This window comes from Myotis brandtii, unplaced genomic scaffold (genome assembly GCF_000412655.1).
Source record: "Myotis brandtii unplaced genomic scaffold, ASM41265v1 scaffold455, whole genome shotgun sequence".
NCBI classification, from domain to species: Eukaryota; Metazoa; Chordata; class Mammalia; order Chiroptera; family Vespertilionidae; genus Myotis; species Myotis brandtii.
Window position 1 is genome coordinate 811629 of NW_005367384.1, and position 23634 is coordinate 835262.

Below are 23634 nucleotides of genomic sequence, written 5' to 3' on the forward strand. Positions count from 1 at the left end.
AAAAAAAAAAAGACCGTACCCTTTTTTGTAATGATGTTTACTTTGAATTTATATTAGTTCACACAAACACTCCATCCATGCTTTTGTGCCGGCCCTCCGGTCCAGTTTAAGAACCCATTGTGGCCCTCGAGTCAAAAAGTTTGCCCACCCCTGCTCTATCCACTGAGCCAAACCGGCCAGGGCGGCATAACCACTCTTAATGGCTTGATGATTATCCTTCCAGAACTTTTTAAAATGCATGTGTGCTTACATATATGCTCTCTTGCACCTAAAAATTTCTTTTAATTACCTGAGTAACACACGAATACATTCCTGTTATTAAAAACAAATTCAAGTAATATATATTAAGCCAAAGTTTTTCTTTACCACTGTCTCCAATTATATCCTTTTTCATTGCTAATAACCATAGTTATCTGCTTATTATGATTCTTTGAGCATTTTATATATATGCTAGAGGTCCGGTGCACAGATTCATGCACTGGTGGGGTCCTTTGGCCTGGCCTGCGGAGATCGGGCTGAAACTGGCTCTCCAACATCCCCCACGGGGTCCTGGATTGCGAGAGGGCGTAGGCCAGGCCAAGGGACCCCACCAGTGCACGATCGGGGCTGGGGAGGGACCATGGGAGGGCTCCAGGGCGTGTCCGGCCCATCTCACCCAGTCCAGATAGGCCAGACCCCAGTAGCAAGCTAACCTGCTAGTTGGAGCATCTGCCCCCTGGTGGTCAGTGCGCATCATAGCAACTGGTCGAATGATCAGACACTTAGCATATTAGGCTTTTATTATATAGGATTATTATTTTAAATCTTTATTGTTGGAAGTATTACATATGTCCCCCTTTTCCCTCTTTGCCCCCCTCCAGCTCGCCCCCACCCCTCGCTTTCACCACCCTATTGTCTGTGTTCATGGCTTATGCATATCTATATACATAAAGGGCTAATATGCTAAGTGTCTGACCATTCGACTGGTAGCTATGACATGCACTGACCACCAGGGGGAAGACTCTCATCTGAGATTCCACACTCTGTTCCATACTTCCATGTCTCTGGATCCACCCTGTATAGCAAATATCTGTGTGAGAAAGATGACCTCACAGGAAACTGGGGTGTCTTCCTTGTGAGCTCTTACCCCAGAGCCCCGATCCTGACTTGTGCTCACACAGTTCCACTCCTCTCTGCCCTCCCTCTGTCGGAGCACAAGGTGAGTGGCTGCACACGGAATTTCATGCATTGGCCCTTTAAGAGGGTGCCTGCATTTTCAGCCATCTCTCTGCAGGCAACAACCCCACTGCTTTTCACAGCCAGATGTTATGTGGGTACCCTTCTCAGTTCTGTTGTTCTCTGGTGGGGGACCCAGCTTGGGGGTTAGACCCCAGAGTTCTCCATGGCAACCCCCCACAGCTGAGATATCTCTCCGGAACTTCAGTTGCTGTATGTGGAAGTCTGGCCAGCCCTTTCATGCCTCTGCTCCTTCTACCATTCTCTATTGTGGTCTCCACTTTCGGTCCTCGGTTATCAGGGTTCTCTCAAACGAGTCTTCAGTTGATTATTCAGGAAGTCTTTCTTTATTTTAGTTGTAATTGCAGTTTGTTCCTGGGAGCATGTTGGTGCAGCATCCATTTACTCCCCTGCCATTTTTAATCTTCCATTGATTTTTAGAGAGTGAAAGGGATGGGTGGGGGGAGAAAGAAATATTGATGTGAGAGACATAATCAGTTAGTTGCTTCTGTACCCCAGGTAAGTGCCCTTGACGGGGAATCAAACCTGCAACCATTCTGTGTGGGCTGACACTGCCACAGCAGCACTGGCCAGGGCAACCATGTTTTTTTGTTTGTTCTTTTAAATGTATTTTTATTGATTTCAGAGAGGAAGGGACAGGGGGAGAGAGGGAGAAACATCAATGATGAGAGAGAATCATTGATTGGCTGCCTCCTCATGCCCCCTACTGGGGATTGAGCCCACAAGCAGGCATGTGCCCTTGACCTTCAGTCCGAAGGCCAACACACTATCCACTGAGCCAAACCAGCCATTTTCTTTTTTTTCAGGGCAACCATGTTTTAAAATGACTATTACATTGAATGGATGTTTCATAGTATGTACAATTTATACCTTCATCATTGTATGGTACTATAATTGATAAAATACTTAGTAAAGATCTTAAGTTTGTATGATCCTTTTTGAGATTAATACAGTTATAATTAAGTAAAGCTCTAGACCAGGGGTGGGCAAACTTTTTGACTCGAGGGCCACAATGGGTTCTTAAACTGGACCGGAGGGCCGGAACAAAAGCATGGATGGAGTGTTTGTGTGAACTAATATAAATTCAAAGTAAACATCATTACATAAAAGGGTACGGTCTTTTTTTTTTTTTAGTTTTATTCATTTCAAATGGGCCGGATCCGGCCCACAGGCCGTAGTTTGCCCACGACTGCTCTAGACATTTTGTTTACTGTCATTGATTAGACCAGTGGTTCTCAACCTTCTGGCCCTTTAAATACAGTTCCTCATGTTGTGATCCAACCATAAAATTATTTTCGTTGCTACTTCATAACTGTAATGTTGCTACTATTATGAATCATAATGTAAATATCTGATATGCAGGATGGTCTTAGGCGACCCCTGTGAAAGGGTTGTTTGACCGCCAAAGGGGTCGAGATCCACAGGTTGAGAACCGCTGGATTAGACTCATTTACTTATTTAACCATTTTCTGCATATATTAGATTATTATGGTCTCAGAACTATTAAAAACAACTAATGTTTCCTGTGGTAACTGCTGTTTTCCTTGACTAGACTTAAATGTTCCTAAATTTCCAATTAATACATAAGTTATTTGTACTTCTGCATATGGCTGATTCTGCCTATTACAATAGAAACTATTTGGGTTTTATTGTTGTTGGTTTTTTAGTTTTCCCTAGGTCAATCTCATAGGCAGCTAGTACCTAAACAAAAAAATATGTTAGGACAGCAAAAAAAGATCATTGTGATTTAAGTTGAAAGCACCAAGGAGAAAGGATTTAAAACTTGGGTTGAGCTGTGAAGGTGGGAGAATTTAAAGAGGATTAAGAGATTATTGCAAATAAGGGGAAAGAATGAGGAAAGATAAGCAATGTGTTTGGCTGAGTGGATAGATTGAATGGATCAAAGTGTTTAAGATGGAAAATTTTAAGAAAAAAGTTGGGAAGTTAGTTTTGAGTCAACATGTAGAAAACATTTTATTAATGGCATAGTAAGGGTTTTAGATTTAGCTTATAATAGGTAGATTGCTTCTAAAGTATTTTGAGCAGGGGAATGATATGAAATGTTATTTTAGAAATATTAATTAAGTGATATTATGTAGGGTAAATTGAGGATAAGGGAGGAGAGGCTAATTAGGCAGTCATTACATTTAAGTGAAAAATAATAGCCAGCATTATAGCCATGGCAGAATGGAAAGAAAGCTGTAGGTGTGAATAATATGAACAAAACTTTGTAGAGGGAGAGCGTTGAAGTAGAAATAATCACAAGGGATTTTAAAAATCAGCATTATTGAAATATAATTAAAATAGATACAGTTTATCCATTTTAAATGTGCAGTTTGATGAGTTTTGGCAAGTGCACACATACTCTAACTACTGCCACAATCATGATATAGAACAATTTCTTCACCCCAGAAAGTTCCCTTTTATTTCTCTACAGATAATCCTCTCCCTCCAGCCCTGACCTCTGGCAACCTCTGATCTACCTCCTGTCTCCAGGTTTTTGCAATTTTTTTTTTTTTTGCCTTTTCTAGAATTTCCTGTAAATGGAATCTTATGATCTTATGCTTCTTTCACTTAGCATAATGCTTCTGAAATTCATCCATGTGTTGCATGTATTAGTAGTTCCTTTCTCTTTGGTTGCGTAGTAATCCAGATCCATTCACTGGATGATGGACGTTGGGTTGTCTTCAGTTTTTGGATGCTATGTTTAGGGCTGCTCTGGGTACATATATATAATGGAATACCTATTACTTGACTTGACTATAAAAAGGAGTGGAATCTTATTATGGATGGACCTAGAGAGTATTATGCTAAGTGAAATAAATAAGTCAGACAAAGGAAGACAAATACCATATGATTTCACTTATATGTGGAGTCTAAAGAACAGAATAAGGAAGTAACAAAACAAAAACAGACTCAAAATGGCTGTATCATTTTGCACCAGCTGTGTAAGAGTGTTTTAATTCTTCCTCTTGTTAACACTTGGTATTACCAGCCTTTTTAATTTTAGCGAATAATAAAGTTTTAAGGCAGGGAAATAGAATGAATAAAATGAGAGCATCAAGTGGGAGAAGTTAATTTATAGACGAGTGACAGTGGGGATGGCTTGCAGTTTGGGTATGGAGTATAGGCTGACTCTGAGTGGAAAAAAGACAGACCTCAGGGGTTCTACAACTTCTGTGATAGGCCTTTGAATAGAATGGCACTTTCGAGTTAGAGAGTCATGAATTTGAAGATTGGCTCTGTTACTTTCTGTATGAGCCTAGACAAGTTATTTATCCTTTCCAAGCTTTAGTTTTCTCCATTTGTCAAATGTGAAATAATGGATAGTTGTAGGTGCTAATGCAAATTAGCATTCAGTGAATGGTAACTATCATCATCATCATTGATACTTAAATATGATTTTATGCCCCTTTAACTTGTGACTTTCTTATAAATATCTGCATGTTTTTCCTTCCTAACTGGTCTCTTCCCCACTGTTTTTATTCCCCATCACAATAGTCAGAGTGATTTTGTTAAGCACTAGTCTTGTCAGGTTACTTCCCTGATCTAATCTTTTCAATGGCCTCTACAAGTGGGTACTTCCACTCATCCTTGTCTGCGCACAAATATTAGTTTTTGTCTGTGAGTTTTTATATTCTTCCTATTAGGTCCTCTGTTAAAAACATCTCAGTACCATTTACATTTTTCTTTCTACCATTTATCACAAATAATTGTTTATTTTTTCTCCTCTCCTCAGTACTATTAAATCCATGAAGTCTGGCACTTGATAGGTGCTCAGTAAATTTGTTGAGTAGATTATCTCGTTTTAAATTCCTTGAGGACAAAACTTAAATTCCTTCTGGCATTTAACATGTTGCTTTCTGTAGCAGAAGTTCTTTTTAAAAAAAAAATAATATTTTTTATTGATGTCAGAGAGGAAGGGAGAGAGAGAGTGGGATAGAAACATCAATGATGAGAGAGAATCATTGATCGGCTGCCTCCTGCATGCCCCCTACTGGGGATCAAACCCAAAACCACAGCATGTGTCCTGACCAGGAATTGAACCATGGCCTTCTGGTTCATGGGTTGACGCTCAAACCACCGAGCAACACCAGCCTAGCTGTTTCACTTTTTAAAAAAATTTTATTTGGAAAGAATTATAATAGACTCACAAGAAGCTGCAGATAATAGTGCAGAGAGGTCCCTTATACCCATCATCCAGTTTCTCCCAGTAGTAATATCTTTTATGTAAGTAGAGTTATCAAAACTAGGAAATTGACACTGGAACAATACAATTAACTGTAATACAGACCTTATTCAAATTTCACCAGTTTTTGCATGTACTCTTTTTTTTTTTTCTTGTATGTCTATGTGTATAATTCTATGTCAGTTTTAAAAATAAGAGTATTTTGGTTTATTGGAAAGTTGCAAAGCTAATACAAAGAATTCCTATATAGTCCTTACCCACTCTTCCCAAGAACATCTTACAGCTGTATAGTACATTTGTTACCTTAACAAACCAACATTGGTTAGTTTTTTTGGACACCATCCAGAGTACAGCAGCACACTTAGTCATTATGTCTCTTGAGGCTCACCTAGACTGTGACAGTTTTTCATATTTTCTTTGTGGGTTTTTTTATTATTGATTTCAGAGAGAAAGGGAGAGGGAGAGAGAGGTAGAAACATCAATGATGAGAGAGAATCATTGATCAGCTGCCTCCTGCATGCACATACTGGGGATCACCTGCAACCCGGGCATGTACCCTGACTGGGAATTGAACCTGGGACCCTTCAGTCTGCAGGCCAATGCTCTATCCACTGAGCCAAACCACATAGGGCTTTCCTTGTTTTTTATAATCTTGACAGCTTTGAGGAATACTGGTCAGTTATTTATAGAATATTTCTCAAATTAGTTTGTTTGATGTTTTTCTCATGGTTTAGTTTGTCATGATGCTTTTCTCATTGTTAACCCATAACTGGGATTATAGGCTTTTGTGAGAAAGCACAAAGGTAAAGTGCCATTTTTATCACATGATGTCAAGGGTATATACTATCAGCATGGCTTATCATTGTTGATGTTGACCTTGATCACCTGGCTGAGGTAATGGTGGCCAGGTTATTTACTGTAAGGTTACTTTGGCTGCTCTTTTTCATACTCTGCTCCTTGGGAGCAAGTTCCTAAGCACAACTTACTTTCAAGACGTCAGAGGACTTAAATTCAACCTCCTGGAGGGGAGATTGCCTACAGAAATTATTTGGGATTCTTCCAACATGTATTTTTCAACTTTATGGAAATAGCATGAGTACTGAATCAGTCTAACATATTTGTTCTTTGCAGGGTGGGAAACCCCGTAAACACCGGAAGGATCGGCTACAAGATTTAATTGATATAGGCTTTGGCTATGATGAGACAGATCCATTTATTGATAACTCAGAGGCTGTGAGTAATGCATCTTTAATATAGCAGTAATTATTTGTCTGGAATAGTAGGAGTCAAGGGTAAGGTAAAGTAAGTAAAATAGTTCAGTGAATGTTTTTACAAACTAATACCCTGTTGATATACATTTAAAATGTTTCTAGTTTTATACACCTATAAATAATTGAGCATCTGTGTACACTTTGTGTACTTGAGTAAATATGTATGTAAGGTAATTATAGAGTGCAAATATATGCGTAGGATAAATATCTAGCAGTGGAATTTATTGATCAAAGGGTATTTATATCTTGAATTTTTATTGATATTCCCAAACTTGGGCCAGGTGTGTTTTCAAATGACTTCCATATAAGAATCATGTGATCTTGAGAATTGGAGCTACTGGGTTAAAGTTAACCTGGAGACATCTTTAAAATTTACTTGACTTTGATTTTTTAAAAAAATATATTTTATTGATTTTTTACAGAGAGGAAGGGAGAGGGATAGAGAGTTTGAACCACCGATGAGAGAGAAACATCAATCAGCTGCCTCCTGCACACCCACTACTTGGGATGTGCTCCCAACCAAGGTACATGCCCTTGACCGGAATCGAACCTGGGACCCCTCAGTCCACAGGCCAACGCTCCATCCACTGAGCCAAACCAGTTAGGGCAAGACTTTGATTTTTTTATTGCTGCCAAGACTTACTACAATGGCGGTAATTTAATGCCAGCCTTTTACCAGCCTGTTTCGATCAAGCCCTATGCCTTTTCCCCTGGAACTCTCTTTCTCTTATAAAAAGGAAGAGAATTTAAGAGAGCATTTAAAGCCTATGGCAGTCTGTTGATCCCATAGCAAATGAAGGAGGGTATGTCATGTTTTGGGTAGGTAAGGTATATCTTCTCAGTGTACTAGAGTAGTCTAAATGTTGTTGTTATGATATTCTTTTCAGTGCACAGTGATTACGTAGGATATAGAGAAAGTGACACTGAAGTGATTATTATACTACCCACAAATTAATACGTCTTTTTCCTGTTATGACAGTGCTTGGTTGCATAGATGACGACAAGGCATATGGTGTGGTAGGAGAGAGTGATAGGATGGGTTTCCAGCATGAGACATACTGGAGACCCTGTCATACTTCTAAGTTACTTTGGTGCCCTGACATAAACTGGTTAACCTACCAGGCAGCCTGGTTTGTAGAAGTAAAATACTGACAGTACCCTTTAGAGTAGAGGTTGTCAATGAGTAGGTTAGGCCATGGCATATTGTCAAGAGTCTTGACGTTGATTTGGAACTCAAGTCAAAAGTCCTAGATTCGAGACCTGACTCAGTTTCTAATTTGCCATAGACCCAGAGCAGGTCTTTTAGCATCATCCACTTTGCTATGATTGGCTTGTCCAGCAGAATTACTCTGAGACTCCAATAAGATAATGACATGCTGAAAAGTGTAAAGCATGAAAAAAGCATTAAAGCCAACATTATATGTAAAATAGACTGCATTCAAAATAACCCAAGAAGGAACTTAGTCATATATAAATGGACATTTCATGTACTGCGGCTTATATGAATAGCATTTTTTAAAATTAATAAACTTAATTTAATAGCAATTTTAGGTTCACAGCAAAATTGAGCAAAAGGTACAGAGATTTCCGATATATTCCCTGTCCTCACACATATACAGCCTCCCCCATTATCAGCACTCCCCCACCAGAGTGGTACATTAGTTACAAGGAACCTGTATTGACACAGCATCACCCAAAGTCCATAGTTTACTTTAGGGTTCGCTCTTGGTGGGTTTTGACAAATGTACAATGACAAGTATCCACCATTATAGTACCTTACAGAATAGTTTCACTGCCCTAAGAAATCTCTGCCCTGCCTATTTGTGCCTCCCTATGCCCTGGCAACCACTAATCTTTTTACTGTCTCCATAGTTTTGCCTTTCATAAATAGCATCTTAAATATCTCCTTTTGTAGTATTCAGAATTTTCAAATAAAGTGTTTTGCAAACTGACTTTTGCAGTCCATAATTGGGTTATATATCAATTTAGAGAGGGACCAGCATTTTTAAAGAAAGTGAGATAGAAAATAATAGGAGCTGTCATGGTAAACCACTGATTGGCTCTGTGATTTTGTTGATGTGCATGTGTGTGTTCATGTGCACTGAATTTTGATGTTGATGTGTAATGTATTTTTCACCTGGTTGTGGTAAAGAAAATTTGAAAGCTACAGCTTTAATAAATAAGGATAAATTTTGTAGGTATAAGTTGTATAAAAGTTATATAATTACTTACATTATAGAATAAGGTATGTCACTGTTTTATAACAGAAAATCAAACTCAAAAGTTCAGGTTGTTTAATGACAAACAAGTAATTGTATATTGTTGTCTTTAACAGATTATTTGGTTCTTTTTATGAGATAATTCAAACATAAAACAGTGTGATCCAACTAAATGATTCGCTGTTCTTATCATTGATTATGTTACCAGTAGGCTTTTACTGTTCTTATATTATTTGATAGAGAGTGAAAATAATCTGGTTATAATTAATTTTCAGAATCATGTACTACTTATTGCTATAAATACATGAAAATAAATGACATTGAAGATATTTTTAGTTTCACACTTAAATGCTGCCAAATTTTTAAAAGACTGAAAGAAAATTTTTTTTATTATTAATAAATAATAATACCAGACACGAGTAACACTTTTATTTAGATTGTCTTTTTAATTTCACTAGAACTTCCCTCTTGTTTTACATTTCCAAAATATTGATGTTAAGTGATTTGCTCTGGGTCACAATAACTAATCATTGGCAAAGGATTTGAATCCAGGCCTTCTGATTCTCAAGTTCAGTGTTCCATTGGATCTTAACACATTCTACCTGAAAGAATAAATTACATTTGCATAGAGAATTTGTTCTCCTGAAGAGTGCTCTGGTAGAGAAAGCTCAGCAGAATACTGCAGAAGACACATGTTAAGCACATCCACCTGCTTGATAACTTAGTGATGAGGGTGTTTCCCAGGTGAGAAGCTGCTTGGTGTCGTGGATGGTGGGGAGTCAGCCAGTAACTCTGCCATAAACTAATGAAATTACTCTGGCAAGGTTCTTGACTGCTCTGAATCTGGTTTTCAAATGGGAAAATATTTGTCTTCCTTACCTCACAAGGGTGTCAGGAAGACCAAGTGAAACTGTATAAGAAGAAGAATTGTACATGATAAAGCAGTGTACAGGTATCTGTAAGCAAAAGTACAGGTGTATTTATCTTAATTACACATTTTCAAAGTAATTATGAAATAAAAGTCCCTTCACTTTTAATCCTTTACTCCTTCCATCAGTCCTTTACTTGTAGATATTACTGGACCCCTTCTGAAAGTCTTACCTATAGATCTTTATGTGGCCCATGGAGTGGAGCAACAAGAAAGGACTTCATGGATTTTTTTTCTTTTCCATTTTCCATATAATTTTAAAGGACACATGTTAAAATCAGAACTTTTGTACTTAACCTTAATATTCTTATAGTAACTAGTATGTTGTATAGATTTCTTGCCAGTGGCAAAGAACTTTCTTTAAAAATCTGACTTCCGCCCTGACTGGTTTGGCTCAGTGGATAGAGCGTCGGCCTGCAGACTGAAGGGTCCCGGGTTTGATTCCGGTCAAGGGCATGTACCTTGGTTGCGGGCACATCCCCAGTAGGGAGTGTGCAGGAGGCAGCTGATCGATGTTTCTCTCTCATCGATGTTTCTAACTATCCCTTTCCCTTACTCTCTGTAAAAAATCAATAACATATATTTTAAAAAAAATAAAAATAAAAATCTGACTTCCTTAAAGACTAGTTATATCATAAGAACCCTTAAGTAGAGTTCTGGAGACTTCAGGTAGCAGATATCTCGTTTCTGTTAGATAAGTAGTTCCTTTTTTCTCTCCCACTATAAATGCCTTCATTTGGTTAAGATTGACCATTTAATGGTTGCATTTTGTCCATCTTCATCAAGTGAGATATGATAAGCTTTAACATTCAGATTTAGAGGACATCAGCTTTAAGGATATTCTAGGTCAGACCTTCAGTCTGATTTAGGCAATTTGAGTCTCTTGCTCCAAGCAAAGTGCCTAGCTCATTAGGCCCCAGCGTGTGCTTACTGAACTCGGCAGTTCCTTTCCTGCTTCCCTTTAAAACATGTACATGCTGTTTTCCTTTTGAACGTTTAAAATTTTTTCTCCACTTAGAAACTTAGAGCTAAGACAAAAGAAATAATTTTGTTACTTTTTTTCTTTTCTTAAACATTTTATGCATTTATAGTGGTTTTCCTTCTTAACCTTGTTATTTTTTTATAATCTCCTTATGAATAAAATTATATACTGATGTAGTAGGAAATGAAATTTATTATTTGTCTGGACTTTATTTATTTATTTATTTATTTATTTTAAAGTCCTCGCTTGCGGATATTTTCCCATTGATTTTTAGAGAGAGTGGAAGAGAGAGGGAAAGACAGACAGAAATAGAGATGTGAGGAAACACATTGATCAGTTGTCTCCTGTAAGAGACCTGACCAGGGCCTGTGCCAAGGAGGATCCTGCACTCGAGGTCCGTGCCCTTGACCAGAATCGAACCAGGGACCCTTTGGTCCACAGGCCAACGCTTCATCCACTGAGCCAAACCAGCTAGGGCTGCCTGGACTTTTAGTTATCTGTTTTAACTTGTTTGAATTTCTCATCAGAATTATTGTCATTAAAAATAGTAGCAGTGATCCTTAAATTTTTCTCAGTAGATGATATATTTAGAATTTGTTCTATTGTTCCAGAAGTGCCTTTCTAATAAATGCTGAATGATTAGAGCTCATTTTTATTCTAGATACTAACTTTTTCTAAACTTATTCCAGAAGCATACTCATTGCTGTTAGTTTTGCAGTTAGGATTTAAGGAAGATGCTGACATGGTGATTGAATTTATTTGACATATTTATAGAATTAAAGATAATAGGATATATATGAAACTTTTTTTCTTAATCTAGTATGATGAATTAGTTCCTGCTTCTCTAACAACAAAATATGGAGGATTTTATATCAACACTGGCACTCTACAGTTTCGCCAAGCTTCAGATACTGAAGAAGAAGATATTACAGATGACCAAAAGCACAAACCATCCAAAGTGAGTTTATTCAAAATTGCAACAATAATGAGAGCATTCAATTAATAAGATATGCTTTTTGAATTTTACTTGTGCTTTACACTGTGACTAGAAGGGAAAGTAAATTGCTAACCATTCTTTAATGAATCCATAGTTAATTACATGCTTTAAAGTAAAATTATGTAAATATGGGGAAGTGATATTATTTCTCTCTACATATGTTGTCTAATAATCTGTTTCTGGGATATGGTTAAATTTCCAGGATATATGTTAAGTCTTGGTATAGAAATGACTTAATAACCATTACGTTTTCTAAGATACAATTTTTAAAGCAAATTCTATAGAATATATATGTTGTATTTGGGAAATGGAGAGAGTGTCCTTAGATAAGTGTTCTTTGAAGTGTGGCAAAGGTGTACCAAAATCACCAAAATGTTTGTTAAAAATACAGATTATAAGGACCTACCACAGATAATTGAATCTAAACTGGGGTGGGAGTGCTCGTGGACCGCAAGAATCTGCATTTTCTTTTTTATATGTTTTTATTGATTTTAGGGTTGTGGGGAGAAAGAGAGAGAGAGAGATAGAAACATCAGTGATGAGAGAGATTCATTGATGGGTTGCCTCCTGCACACCCCCTACTGGGAATCGAGCCCCAAACTCAGGCATGTGCCCTGACCAGGAATCAAACCAAGACTCTCAACCACTGAGCCACGCCAGCCGGGCAAAATCTGCATTTTCAAAAATTAATGCAGACTGAAATTTGAGAAAAAAACACTGCCCTTGGTGCTGAATCACTAGCATCAGAGAAAAGCATTGATGCTTAGATAAGTGATGCATTCTTTTATCATTTTGCAGATTCCTAAAATAAAAGAAGACGGCATTGAGATAAAGAAGCGGAAGCGGAAAGAGGAAGGAGAAAAGGATAAGAAGCCAAGGAAAAAAGTACCCAAACAACTGGGGTATGTGAAATTAAACATAAGAGAATCGTTGTCACAGTGTGACTCGTTGTCCTTTTAGAAAGGTGTATTTAGCATTAAATAATGTAGCTCAGCTGGGTCTAATTTAATACAGTATTTATGAATACCAATGACCTATTAACTTATATTTTGATAATATTGTATCTATATATATAAAAGCCTAAGTGACTGAATGACCAAACAACCGGTCACCTGGTCTCTGTGATGCACACTGACCACCAAGGGGCAGCTGCTCAACACAGGCCAGGCCGAGGGACCCCACTGGTGCACGAATTCGTGCACCGGGCCTCTAGTTTATTAATAAGTAGAAGGGTTTGTCATCTTAGAGCAGGGGTGGGGAACATCCGGCCTGCAGGCCGTTTAAGGCCCTCAAAATTATTTGGTCTGGTCCTGCCAAATATAGCAGGCTAATTTTTTATAGGGGTTTGTATAAAGTGTTGAAAACTTTATTTTATGTAATAGCAGGTTAATTTTTAAGTTGATAATTTTGTATGGCCCATGAATAATGTTATAAATATCCAAATGGCCCTTGGCAGAAAAAAGGTTCCTCACCCCTGCCGTAGAGCCTCACAGTGTATTAGATCAGATTTAGAAATTGGTTCATTAAGTATTTTGCTTATTACAACATTTTACCAATAAGAATCAGTTTGAAAAGAAGGTATAACATTGAACAAATGATTTTAATCTTTTTGTACTAAAACTAAACTTAGATGCCTGGAGATTGAGGATTGGCAGTAGTCTATGTGTAAACAAGTTATATTGTGTTAATATAAAACAGTCATTTATTTTATTTACCTATCCTTAACGCTTGTGACTTTAGCTAATGTGATTTTGCCTCTAAAAACGAAGTAGAATTTCTCGGAAAACATCAGTCATAAGAATAAAATGTTTGTACCATGTAATCATAAAATTAACTAATTGCCCCTATCTCTCTATGGCTTTTTAAAAATACTAAGGTACAGAAACTTGAGAAGCTGGGTATTTCTCCCCTCCTTACCAGGGCAGGTACATCTGAATTTTGGGCTATCGATATCCAAAAATTTGATGTAGGGAGGTATTTATACCCTCCTGAGCATGAGATTATAGTGACATTTGAGTTAGTAAGAAATTGTTAAGCCCTGGCTCCTGTGGCTCAGTTGATTGGGCATTTCCTGTGCACTGAAAGGTTGCAGGTTCAATTTCTGGTCAGGGCACATGGCTGGGTTGTGGGCTCAATCCCCAGTAGGATGTCCCAAAAAAACATATGCACACTTTGAATAATTATAAAGGCAGTGTTTATTAAAATACATTTCATTTTCAAAATGTAATAGAAATCATCTGTTAAAGTGTGTATACATTTTTGGGGGACACCCTGTGTGTGTGTGTGTGTGTGTGTGTGTGTGGTGTGTGTGTGTGTGTGTGTGTATAACTAAAGGTTGTTTTAAGTGATTATTATTTACTAGAGGCCCAGTGCATGAAATTCATGCACTGGGCGGGGGATCCCTCAGCCCAGCCTGCGCTCGCTCACAGTCCAGGAGCCCTCGGGGGATGTCTGACTGATGGCTTAGGGGAGTGGGCCTAAGCCGGCAGTTGGACATCCTTAGCACTGCCCCAGAGGCAGAAGAGGCTCCCGCCACCGCCGCTGCACTTGCCAGCTGTGAGCCTGGCTCAGGGCTTCTGGCTGAGTGGCACTACCCCTGGTGGTCAGTGCTCATCATAGCGACCGGTCATTCTGCATATTAGCCTTTTATTATATAGGACAAGTAAGCTTCTTTGGGAATAAAAACTATACACAATGCTTTTTATTGAATTTACTAGAGGCCCGGTGCACGAATTTGTGCATGGGTGGGGTCCGGCTAGCCCTGCCCCAATCGGGGTGGGAGGGTGATCAGGGGCAGGGCCAGCTGGGGGGAGGGGTCGCAGGAGGTTGGCTGGCCGGCCCCGCCCCCGATCGGGGTGGGAGCATCCGATCGGGGCCAGGCTGGCTGGGGGGAGGGTCCATGGGAGGTTGGCCAGCGGCTCCACCCCCATCGGGGTGGGGAGACCAATCGGGCCGGCTGGGGAGAGGGGCTGCGGGAGGTTGGCCAGCCAGCCCTGCCCCAGATCTGGCCTGGGGGAGGGCCCCCCCCCATCAGGCCAGTTGGCTGGCTGCAGTGCGCATCATAGCAACCATTTCTGGTCCTTCCGGCGTTCTGGTTGCTTGGTTTTTATATAAATAGATCATTTTCTCAAATTTATAATCTATTCATTGAGTAAATATTTATTAAGTACCTATTGTATACCAGGCACTCTTCTGGTTGTATGTGTATATAAGAGTAAATGAAACATGGGCCCACCTTCAAGGTTCTAACAATCTTTTAGGTTCTATAAGTACACGTTAGAAACATATAAACCATAGAATTTAGAAAAGATTTCTTATCTAGCTGATTGCCTCACACAGCTGTTCCTAGAATGGAAAATGAAAAATGACCAGAAGGTAGTAGCAGATCAAATGGGATCTAGATAGAGAGCATGGTGATGGTTGAAGGCTCACAGATTGATAAACAGGATTTTGTATTTCTTTGGCAGTTGGTAGCACAGCCTCCAGAGATACAAATTTGAAGGTGGGCTTCTCTGGTTGTAAAGCAACTGTTTTCAGCAGAAGTACATTTCTTTATTTGGTTAATTGTTTAGGTAACTACTTTATAGATGTGCTAAAGAATGTGAACAGTCCAAAAGGAATAGTAAGTTAAACTTAGTATACTTTAGTAAACCTGAGCTGGTTTCATTTTTTTTCTGTTGACTTTATTCCTTTCATTTTCTTCACTCTAATGTTCACTTACTTATCTACCTTTCATAAGCAACAATCCAGATGATGATGATGAAGATGCTATTGTTATAATTTAACTAGAGACCTGATGCACGAAATTTGTGCAAGAGTAGGCCTCCGTTCTCCCGGCTGCCGACCCAGGCTTCCCTTGCAGCCCCGGCTTCGTCTGGAAGGTCGTCCCGAAGGACGTCCGGAAGTACATCCAGTCTAATTAGCATATTATGCTTTTATTATTATAGATTATTATAGATAAGTAATTTACTTTCCTGCCTGTCAAATGATAATCTGTGCCTGCTTATTTACAAGGGGCTTTAATCTTGAAAATCATACGTAGCCTAACTGATTACTTTTTTTCTTCACAGAGTTGTAGCTCTGAATTCACACAAGTCTGAAAAAAAGAAGAAACGTTACAAAGATTCTCTTTCTCTAGCTGCCATGATACGAAAATTTCAGAAAGAGAAGGATGCATTAGAGAAGGAGTCTAACCCTAAAGTCTCAGTGAACTTAATGAGCGCCTCTTTGAATAAACCCCCCTCCGCTGCTGTAACATTGGGAAATGATGTCTCAGACTTAAACATGAACAATGCTGATCCGGACCTTCCCATTTTTGTTAGCACAAATGAACATGAACTGTTTCAGGAAGCTGAAAGTGCCCTAAAGATACTAGATGATATTGATTTTGACAGATTATTGGATGCTACTTCTGATGGTAGCCCCCTCTCTGAGTCAGGGGGAGAGAATGGAAACACCACCCAGCCAACCTACGCCTCTCAGGTTATGCCCAAGGTGGTACCTATACTCCCAGAGGGTTTACCTGTCCTTCTTGAAAAACGTATTGAAGACCTCCGTGTAGTAAGTGGAATAATTCTTTTGGTTTTTTTTGTGTTTTTTTATTTGTTGCACAAATATAACAATAAATGTATTTTTAAGACAAAAATAACAACTGACAATCCCAATACTCATATAAGCAACATATAATTTCTTTTCAGTTTTTGACTGTGTGCATAAACCTTTGATTTTATTTATATTTATTTAAGTATAGTTGGTATACAATATTATATTAGTTTCAGGTCTACAATACAGTGATTTGACATTTATATACCTTATGATGTCATCACACTAAACGAAGTCTAGTAATCATCCATCACTATGCAAAATTATAATATTGATGACTATATTCACCTTCAACCTTTTTCACCTATCCCCACCTCCCTCAGCTCTGGCAACCCTCAGTTTGATCTTTATGAGTCTGTTTTTGTTTTGTTTGTTCATTTGTTTTTTTAGATTCTCCATATAAGTGAAGTCATATGGTATTTGACTTTGACTTAATTTCACTTAGCATAGTAACCTCTAGGTTCATCCATTTTGTCACAAATGGCAAGATTTCATTCTTTTTTTTATTGTTGAATATTTCGTTGTATATGTATCACATCTTTTTTATTCTTTCCATGGACACCTAGGTTGCTTCCGTAATTAGTGTTTTGAATTTTTTCAGATAAATACTCAGAAGTGGAATTTCTGGGTGATGTGGGTATTTCTGTTTTTAGTTTTTTGCGTAATTTCCATACTCTTTTACATAGGGGTTACACCAGTTTACACTCCCACCAACAATGCACCAAGGATTCCCTTATCTCAATGTCCTCACCAACACCTGTTATTTTTTTACTTTTTTGATAATAGCCATTCTGACTGGTGTTAATTTGGTATCTCATTGTGGTTTTGCTTTGCATTTCCCTGATGATTAGTGATGTTGAGGATCTTTACATGTTGGTTGGCCATTTGTATGTCTTCCTTGGAGAAATGTTCTATTCATGTTCTCTCCCATTTTTTGATCGGAGTGTTTATTTTTTTATCTTGAGTTGTATGAGTTCTTTATATTTTGGATATTAACCCCTTATTGGATATATCATTTGCACAAATATATTCTGTCATTTAATAGGTTGTCTTTTTGTTTTATTGATGGTATCCTAAAAAGCAGGAGCTTTTTAGTTTGATGCAGTCCCATTTGCTTATTTTTGTTGTTGTTTCCCTTCCTAGAGAGGACATAGCCAAAATGATATTACTATGACTTATGTAGAAATTTACTGCCTATCTTTTCTTCTGGAAGTTTTATGATTTCAGGTCTTATATTTAAATCTTTAGTACAGTCCCTGGCCTGGTAGTTCATTTGGTTACAGCATTGTCCCAATATACCAAGGTTACTCGAGTTTGATCTCTGGTCAGGGCACATAAAAGAATCAATCAGTGAATGCATAAATAAGTGGAACAACAAATTGATGTTTCTGTCTTTCTCCCTCTCTCTCTCTAAAAGAAAAAAAAAATCAATAAACATAAATAAATGATGCCCTAGCCAGTTTGGCTCAGTGGATAGAGTGGCGGCCTGCAGACTGAAGGGTCCCAGGTTCAATTCTGGTCAAGGGCACATGCCTGGGTTGTGGGCTTGGCCCCAGTAGGGGGCGTGCAGGAGGCAGCCAATCAATGATTCTCTCTCATCATTGATGTTTTCATCTCTCTCTCCCTCTCCCTTCCTTTCTGAAAACAATAAAAATATATTTTTAAAAATGTTTAGTTCAGCTCTAACCGGTTTGGCTCAGTGGATAGAGCATTGGCTTGCGGACTGCAGGGTCCCAGGTTCGATTCCATTCAAAGGGATGTACCTTGGTTGCTGGCACATCCTCAGTAAGGGGTATGCAGGCAGCAGCTGATTGATCTTTCTAACTCTCTATCCCACTCCCTTCCTCTCTGTAAAAAATAAATAAAATATATTTTTAAAAAATGTTTAGTTCAATTTGAGTTTATTTTTGTATATGGTATGAAAGAGTGATGCAGTTTAATTTCTTTTGCACACATCTGTCCAGTTTTCTTAGCACCACTTATTTTTGGGTTCTCTATTGTTTCATTGATCTTTGTGTCTGTTTTTGTGGTAGTACCATACTGTTTGGTTATTGTAGCTTTATAAGTTGTTTGAAACCTGGGAATGTGTTATCTCCAGCTTTGTTCTTTTTTTTAAAAAATAAATTCAGCTTTATTAGTGATAATGTTTATATTTATAATTTGTTAAAATATATTTTTTATTGATTTCAGAGAGGAAGGGAGAGGGAGAGAAAGATAGGAACATTAATGATAAGAGAGAATCATTGATCAGCTGCCTCCTGCACGCCCCCTAGTAGGGATCGAGCCTGCAATCTGGGCATGTGCCCTGACCAGAAATCAAACCATGACCTCCTGATTCATGGGTTGACACTCAACTGATCAACCAGTGAGCCACAGCGGGTGGACTAGTATGGACATTTTAATGGTATTAGTTCTTCCAATTCATTAGCATGGTATATCCTTTCATTTATTTGTGTCCTCTTTAATTTCTTAAGTTTGTAAAAGTTTTCAGAGTACAGGTCTTTTACATCCTTGGTTAAATTTATTCCTGAGTATTTTATTATTTTTGATGCAGTTGTGAATAGGATTGTTTTCTTAATTTCTCTTGATCATTCATTATTAGTGTATAGAAATGCGACAGATTTTTGTTATTATGTCATCTGCATATAGTAACAGTTTTACTTCCTCCTTTACAATTTGGATGCCTTATATTTCTTTTTCTTGTCTGACTGCTGTAGCTAGGACTTCCAATACTATATTGAATAATAGTGGTGAGAGTGGGCATTCTTGTCTTGCTCCTGATTTTAGAGGAAAAGCTTCCAGCTTTTCACCACTGAGTAAGTTGTAGCTATGAATTTGTTGTTATGTAGCTTTTATTATGTTATGCTAAGTTCGCTCTATACTTACTTTACTGAAATTTTTTTCATAAATAGATGTTAAATTTTGTCAGATGCTTTTTCTGCATCTGTTGAGATGATCATGTCATTTTTATGCTTGGTTTTGTTGATTCATGTATCATGTTAATTAATTTGTGGATATTGAACCATCCTTGCATTCCTGGTATATATCCCACTTGATCATTGTATGTAATACTTTTACTGTATTGTTGAATTTCATTTGCTAGTATTTTGTTGCTAATTTTTACATCTATGTTCATCAGTGTTATTGGCCTGCAATTTTATGTTTTTGTAGTGCCTGTCTGATTTTGGTATTAAGATAATGCTGGCCATGTAGAATGAGTTCCTTTCTCTTCAATTTTTTCAAGGATAGGTATTAATTCTTCTTTAAATGTTTGGTAAAATCCACCTGTGCAGCTGTCTGTTCTGAACTTTTGTTTTTTTGGGGTGTTTTTTAATTACTGTTTCAATATCATTACTAGTAATTAGTCTATTCAGAGTCTGATTCTTTTTGGTTCAGTCTTAAAAAGATGTATGTTTTTAGGAATTTATCCATTTCTTCTAGATTGTCCAATTTATTGGCATATAATTGTTCATACTATTCCTTAATGATCCTTTGTATTTTTGTGGTGTTGATTGTAAACTCTTCTCTTGCATTTCTGATTTTATTTATTTGGGCTCTCTTTTTTCCTTGATGAATCAATCTGGCTAAAGGTTTGTCGATTTTGTTTATCCTTTCAAAGAACCAGCACTTAGTTTCATTGATCTTTTCTATTATGTATTTTTAGTCTCTAACTACTATATTTCTGCTGTGATCATTATTATTTCCTTTCTTCTATATATTTTGGGTTTTGTTCTTTTTCTAGTTTCGGTATAAAGTTAAGTTGTTTATTTGGGATTTTTCTTTCTTGAGGTAGGTATGTATAGCTATTAACTTTCCATCTTAGAACTGCTTTTGCTGCATCCCATAAATTTTAGGGAGTTTTGTTTTCATTTTCATTTATCTCAAAATATTTTTGAATTTCCTCTTTAATCCATTGGTTGTTAATAGCATGTTGTTTAGTCTACATGTGTTTGTGTTTTTTCCAGTTTTCTTTTTGTAGTTGATTTCTAGTTTCATATCATTGTGGTCGGAAAAAAATTCTCTATTTTCAATATTATTGAATTAATTGACACTTGTTTTGTGACCTAATATGTGATCAGTCTTGGAGAATATTCCATGTGCACTTGAAAAAAATGTGTACTCTGTAGTTTTTGCATGAAATGTTCTAGGATTGTCTATTAAGTTGATCTGATATGACATTTAATGTCATTATTTTATATTAATCTATCTCTGATTTGCCCAGTGATGTTAGAGGAGTATAAAGTCCACTAATATTGTATTGCTGTTAATTTCTCTTTCTATGCCCATTAATATTTGCTTTATATATTTATTTTTTAAAATATATTGATTTCAGAGAGGAAGGGAGAGGGAGAGAGAGATAGAGGTATCAATGATGAGAGAGAATCATTGATTGGCTGCCTCCTGCACACCCCCTACTGGGGATCGAGCCCACAACCCGAGCACATGCCCTTGACTGGAATCGAACCTGGCACCTTTCAGTCTGCTGGCCAATGCTCTATCCACTGAGCCAAACAGGCTAGGACTGCTTTATGTATTTAGATGTTCCTGTGTTAGGTGAATAGATATATTTACAATTGCGGTATCTTATTGCATTGACCCATTTATCATTATGTCTCCTTTTATAGTCCTTATTTTAAAGTCTGTTTTGTCACATATAAGTATTGCTACCCCAGCTTTCTTTTCGTTTCTATTTGCATGTAACATCTTTTTATATCCCTTCAGTTTCAATCTGTGTGTCTTTTTATCTAAAGTGAGTATCTCATAAGCAGAACATAGGTGGGTCTTGTTTTTTATTCATTCAGCCACCCTAAGTCTTCATTGGAACATTTAGGCCATTTACATTTAAAGTAATTCTTGATAGGCATGTACTTATTGTCATTGTTATTTGTTTGTTGTTGTTTTTGTCATTCTCTGTTACTTGTCTTGATCTCTTTCCTTTTGGTTTGCTGGTTTTCTTTAGTGTTTTGTTTGGGTCTTTTGCTCTTTATTGTTCTGTATTTTTTGTTGTTGTCGTTTTTGTTTGTGGTTACCATGAGGTTCATATATACCAATCTGTATCTATAGCAATCTATATTTTTTTTTACTCTTTATTGTTTAAAGTCTTGCATAAATCTCCTTTTTCCCCCATTGACATCTCCCCAGCTGCTCCCACCCCCTATAGCAGTCTATTTTAACCTGATAGGTGTTTAAGTTCAAGTACATTCTAAAAGCACTACATTTTTAATCCATTTTGACAATCTTTGAATTTTAATGATGAGTTTTGTCCACTTATATTTATTTTCTTTTTTTTAATTTATATTTTTATTGATTTGAGAGAGAGAAAAACATCATTTTGTTGTTTCACTTATTTATGCATTCAATGGTTAATTCTTTATTTATTTTTTATTCATTTCAGAAAGGAAGGGAGTGGGAGAGAGAGATAGAAACATCAATGATGAGAGAGAAATCATTGATCGGCTGCCTCCTGCATGCCTCACACTGGGGATTGAGCCCGCAACCCGAGCATGTGCCCTGACAGGGAATTGAACTGTGACCTCCTGGTTCATAGGTCGACGCTCAACCACTGAGCCACGCCAGTTGGGCCCATTGGTTAATTCTTGTATGTGCCTGACTGGGGATCAAACATGCAACCTTGGCATAGCAGGATGATGCTCTAACCAACTGAGCCACTCAGCCAGGGAAAATAGGAACTACATTCTTAATCCAATAAAAAAAAAGTTCTAAAAACAAAACAGCACTAAAGATGTCTATATAAATACGGACACGTTTTTCTGTTTACTGAATTTGTCCCCTCATTTGGCATATTAGTTAACATAGGGGAAATTAAGCATGTAACGAAAGACACAGTATAATCTACAGTTTTGTTCATCTAAAAGTTTGTTTATTTAATCTTCTCAACTACTCCAAGTATGAAGTATAGGTATTGTTTTCTTTTTCTTTTCTTTTTGTTTTTTTGTTGTTGTTGTTAATCTTCAACCAAGGATATTTTCATTGATTTTTAGGGAGAGTGCAAAAGAGAGGGAAAGACAGAGAGAAACATCGATGTGAGAGAAACACATCGATTGGTTGCCTCCTGCATGAGCCCAACCAGGGCCCAGGCTGGGAAGGAGCCTGCAACCAAGGTACATGGCCTTGACCAAAATCGAACCTGGGGACCCTGTGGTCCACAGGCCGACGCTCTATCCACTGAACCAAACTGGCTAGGGCGTATTGTTTTCTTTATTTATTTATTTATTTATTTATTTATTAAATCTATATTGTTCAGATTATATTTGTTCCTCTTCCCCCCCTGACTCCCCTCCTCCCAGTTCCCGCCCCACCCTCCGCCCTCACTCCCCACCCACTGTCCTCATCCATAGGTGCACGATTTTTGTCCAGTTTCTTCCCGCATCTCCCATTCCCCTTTCCCCCCCAAGAATAGTCAGTCCATTCCCTTTCTATGTCCCTGATTCATTATAATCACCAGTTCATTCTGTACATCAGATTATTTATTCACTTGGTTCTTAGATTCACTTGTTGATAGATGCATGTTTGTTGTTCACAATTTGTATCTTTACCTTTTTCTTCTTCCTCTTCTTAAAGGATACCTTTCAGCATTTCGTATAATACTGGTTTAGTGGTGATGAACTCCTTTAGCTTTTCCTTATCTGTGAAGCTCTTTATCTGACCTTCAATTCTGAATGATAGCTTTGCTGGATAAAGTAATCTTGGTTGTAGGTTCTTGGTATTCATCACTTTGAATATTTCTTGCCATTCCCTTCTGGCCTGCCAAGTTTCTGTTGAGAAATCAGCTGACAGTCGTATGGGTATTCCCTTGTAGGTAATTGAGTCTCTTTCTCTTGCTGCTTTTAAGATTCTCTCTTTGTCTTTTGCTCTTGGCATTTTAATTATGATGTGTCTTGGTGTGGTCCTCTTTGGATTCCTTTTGTTTGGGGTTCTCTGCGCTTCTTGGACCTGTAAGTCCATTTCTTTCACCAGGTGGGGGAAGTTTTCTGCCATTATTTCTTCAAATAGGTTTTCAATATCTTGCTGTCTCTCATCTTCTGGCACCCCTATTATTCTGATGTTGGTACGCTTGAAGCTGTCCCAGAGGCTCCTTACACTATCTTCGTATTTTCGGATTCTTTTTTCATTTTGCTTTTCCGGTTGGGTGTTTTTTGCTTCTTCGCATTTCAAATCTTTGACTTGATTCTTGCGCTCCTCTGGTCTG

At 37.7% G+C, this 23634-nt stretch overlaps 1 protein-coding gene across 1 annotated transcript in view; it reads left to right on the forward strand.

The window, feature by feature from the left end:
• UBN2 (ubinuclein 2) overlaps positions 1–23634 on the forward strand; it is a 76851-nt gene that overhangs the window by 17782 nt on the left and 35435 nt on the right. The window contains exons 4-7 of the mRNA XM_014546703.1: positions 6557–6658; positions 11646–11783; positions 12621–12724; positions 15893–16382. Coding sequence (XP_014402189.1) covers positions 6557–6658; positions 11646–11783; positions 12621–12724; positions 15893–16382 — 834 coding nt within the window. The remainder of the gene's footprint in view (positions 1–6556; positions 6659–11645; positions 11784–12620; positions 12725–15892; positions 16383–23634) is intronic.